Genomic DNA, 2,886 nt, shown 5'->3' with positions numbered 1-2,886 from the left:
GTGAGTCAAAGGTGAACACTCATCCTACTGGCTGCTCTGCATATATGTATATATTCTCTCTCTCTCTCTCTCTCTCTCTCTCTCTCTCTCTCTCTGTGTGTGTGTGTGTGTGTGTGTGTTTGAGACAGGGTTTCTCTGTGTAGCCCTGGCGGTCCTAGAACTCCCTCTGTAGATCAGGCTGGCCTTTGAATTAAAGGCGTGTGCTACCCACCACTGCCCAGCTAGGTTGCTTTCTTGAATTTTCACAGAATAAATTTTTATATAATCACAGCTAAAAGAACAAACAGTAAAAATACATTAAATATGTTGCAGTTTAATCGAGAGAGAGAGAGAGAGAGAGAGAGAGAGAGAGAGAGAGAGAACGAGAACACAAACACACACAACCTGGACTCCATCCTAGACTGTCTCAAGGAAAGGAGCATGCTTGTATGAAATAACGTCCTTCGAGAGCTCGCCCTACTCTTACTTAACTTTAGTACCTTCCTTTTCCTTACCCAGACTGCGTGGGAAGCACTGACTGGCTCACTCACTGGCACGGCACTCATGCGGAGGACAAAGGACAACCCCCACGAGTTCCTTCTCTCCTCCCCATGTGTACTCTGGGGACACAGAATGACAACAATGGGGTGGGCAGGCTTAGGGACAAGTGACTGTACGTACTGCATGAGCAATATCTGTGAAGCTAAGAGTCCGTGAGAGGAGAAGGACTCCACTGAAGGCAGTGTTTCCCAACCACACTGTGTGAGTGCAGCTCACATGTCTTCCCTGCTGAGGAGCACAGGCTCCCTACTTAAAAGCTTATGGTGGGGTTCTCAGCTGTGGGACACTGACAATGCCAGGAAATATCACCTGATTGTTATTACTGGGGTTGTGCTACTCGCACCTAGTGAGTGAAGCCCACAGTGCTGCCAAATATGCTGTAATACATAGGAAGACGGAAGTATCCAGAGCTGGAGTGTAGCTCACTGGCAGAGCACTTGCCTAACATGTGAATGACCTCAGACCCACAGAAGAAAGGAAAGAGATAATTACCTAATGCAGTGGCTCTCAACCCTCCCAAAGCCGCAACTCTTTAATAGAGTTCCTCATGCTGTGGTGACTCCCAGCCATGACATTATTGTCATTGCTACTTCATACCTGTAAGTGTACTAATTACTAGTTATAATGTAAATATATGTGTTTTCTGATGGTCTTAGGCGATGCCCAGTGAGACGGTTGTTTAATCACAAGGGGTCAGCGACCTACAGGTGAGAGCTGCTGATCCACCTCCTGAGAGCTGTCAACAATACTGAGGTTAAAACATTCTAGCTTCAACTTTTCCTATTATTTAACGATCAGATATCTAACATTTTATCATACTAATCGTTCTATATATCTAATAACTCAACTGCAGCCATCACCACAGGCTCTCTCACACACAAATCACCAGAAAACAAGAAAGCTACCTTTTCCCAGTGGAGATTCAGCACTTGTGGTGCAGGGAAGTCTTGCTCTATATTGTCTGCAATGGTCTGCACTGCTAACAGCTGCTCATCCATCTCCTGAAGCTTGGCAGTAAGATGTGTAAACTTCTGAGCAGCAGGGCTGGGTGTGGGACACGCAGCAGGACTTGGAGGGGTACACGCAGCGGGGCTTGGACGGGGACACGCAGGAGAGCTTGGACGGGGACACGCAGGAGAGCTTGGACGGGGACACACAGCAGGGCTTGGTGTGGGACACGCAGGAGAGGCATCCTGTAGCAGGGTCCAAAGCAGGGACTGTCCCACAGAGTCCGATTTTGTGCTCTGTTCCTTGAACTGGAAGTTTTGTTCTAGTATATCTAAACAGTTATCAGGGAAAGATCAACATTGACTTTACTAAAGGAAAAAAGCAGACATGGACATTCTCACTTTAAGCCAATATACCATTAACTTTTCAAATCTATTTTATTAAGAAATTTATAAATTCAATTCAGTGTCTATACTTCTGAAGTGCGTCTCTGTAGTGAATTAAAGTCCTACACCAATGTGGTCCCACAAAGCTCTACTCACACAGCAATTTGAATGGCACCTTTATACCTTCTTACACAGTGCATCAAAAGCAACTTAAGTTCTCTCTGACTTTCTGAGAACAAAGCATTATGCAGTAAAAGCTGGATTCAGTGTTGGCTACTACTGCCTCCCTGCAGAATGTGGGCCAAGCGGAGAACCTTGAAGACCACCTCACTGTTTCTCTGGCCGGCTGCTCTTCCCTGGTACCAAGCTGAGGGAACCGCACTTCCACGCACCCACCATGTTTCCCAGTCCAGGAGCCTGACAGTAAGCTAGAGCTGCTCTCCTTCCGATCCCGAGAAACATCCAGCATTGGTGACTGTCCCTCCTGCTGTCTCTAGTCTTATCCTGCTTAACTCTCTTTTCAGAATACAGACCTCAAACAATATCCTAGTTTTCTCCTGTGCAGTCTCTCTCACAGAGCCTAACAGGACGTATTAGAAACACAAATATGTTACTTTTCTCCTCAAAACCTTCCCATGCATCTCTCATGCCTTCACTCTAAAGGTCTACAAGTTTCCGTATGTCTAACAATGGCAGTCTTCTTCTACCTCTAAACCTTCAGCTCTTGCTACTCCTGTCAACAAACACTGTGTCTGCCTCTAAGAATAGTGAACTTCCCAAACCCGGCAGGCTCACAAAACTGTACGACCGCACGCAATCCTCTATCCGAGTGCAGTTAACCATCGCTGTTGGTCTCTCTCCTTTAAGCCACCTGAGGGTGACTGGTGTTGTGTTGCTCAAGAACGTCAGCAGCCATCCCTCACAGCACTGACAAGTCTGTCCTGACCATCCCTTTACCCCTCTGTCTTCCTTTCTCCTCACAGCACTGACAAGTCTGTCCTGACCATCCCTT

General features: G+C 46.7%; 1 protein-coding gene across 6 annotated transcripts in view; it reads right to left on the bottom strand.

Annotated features, from left to right (window-relative positions):
• Window positions 1-2,886, bottom strand: part of Cplane1 (ciliogenesis and planar polarity effector 1) — an 87,667-nt gene that overhangs the window by 19,285 nt on the left and 65,496 nt on the right. For all 6 annotated transcript variants that reach the window (XM_029543961.1, XM_029543964.1, XM_029543965.1 and 3 more), the window contains one exon: window positions 1,446-1,819. In XM_029543961.1, the coding sequence (XP_029399821.1) occupies window positions 1,446-1,819 (374 nt within the window). The remainder of the gene's footprint in view (window positions 1-1,445; window positions 1,820-2,886) is intronic.

The sequence above is a fragment of the Mus pahari genome, chromosome 11 (genome assembly GCF_900095145.1).
Source record: "Mus pahari chromosome 11, PAHARI_EIJ_v1.1, whole genome shotgun sequence".
In the NCBI taxonomy this organism is placed as follows: Eukaryota; Metazoa; Chordata; class Mammalia; order Rodentia; family Muridae; genus Mus; species Mus pahari.
The sequence above is the reverse complement of the archived record's forward strand: the minus strand, read 5'-3'. Positions and strand labels throughout refer to the sequence as shown.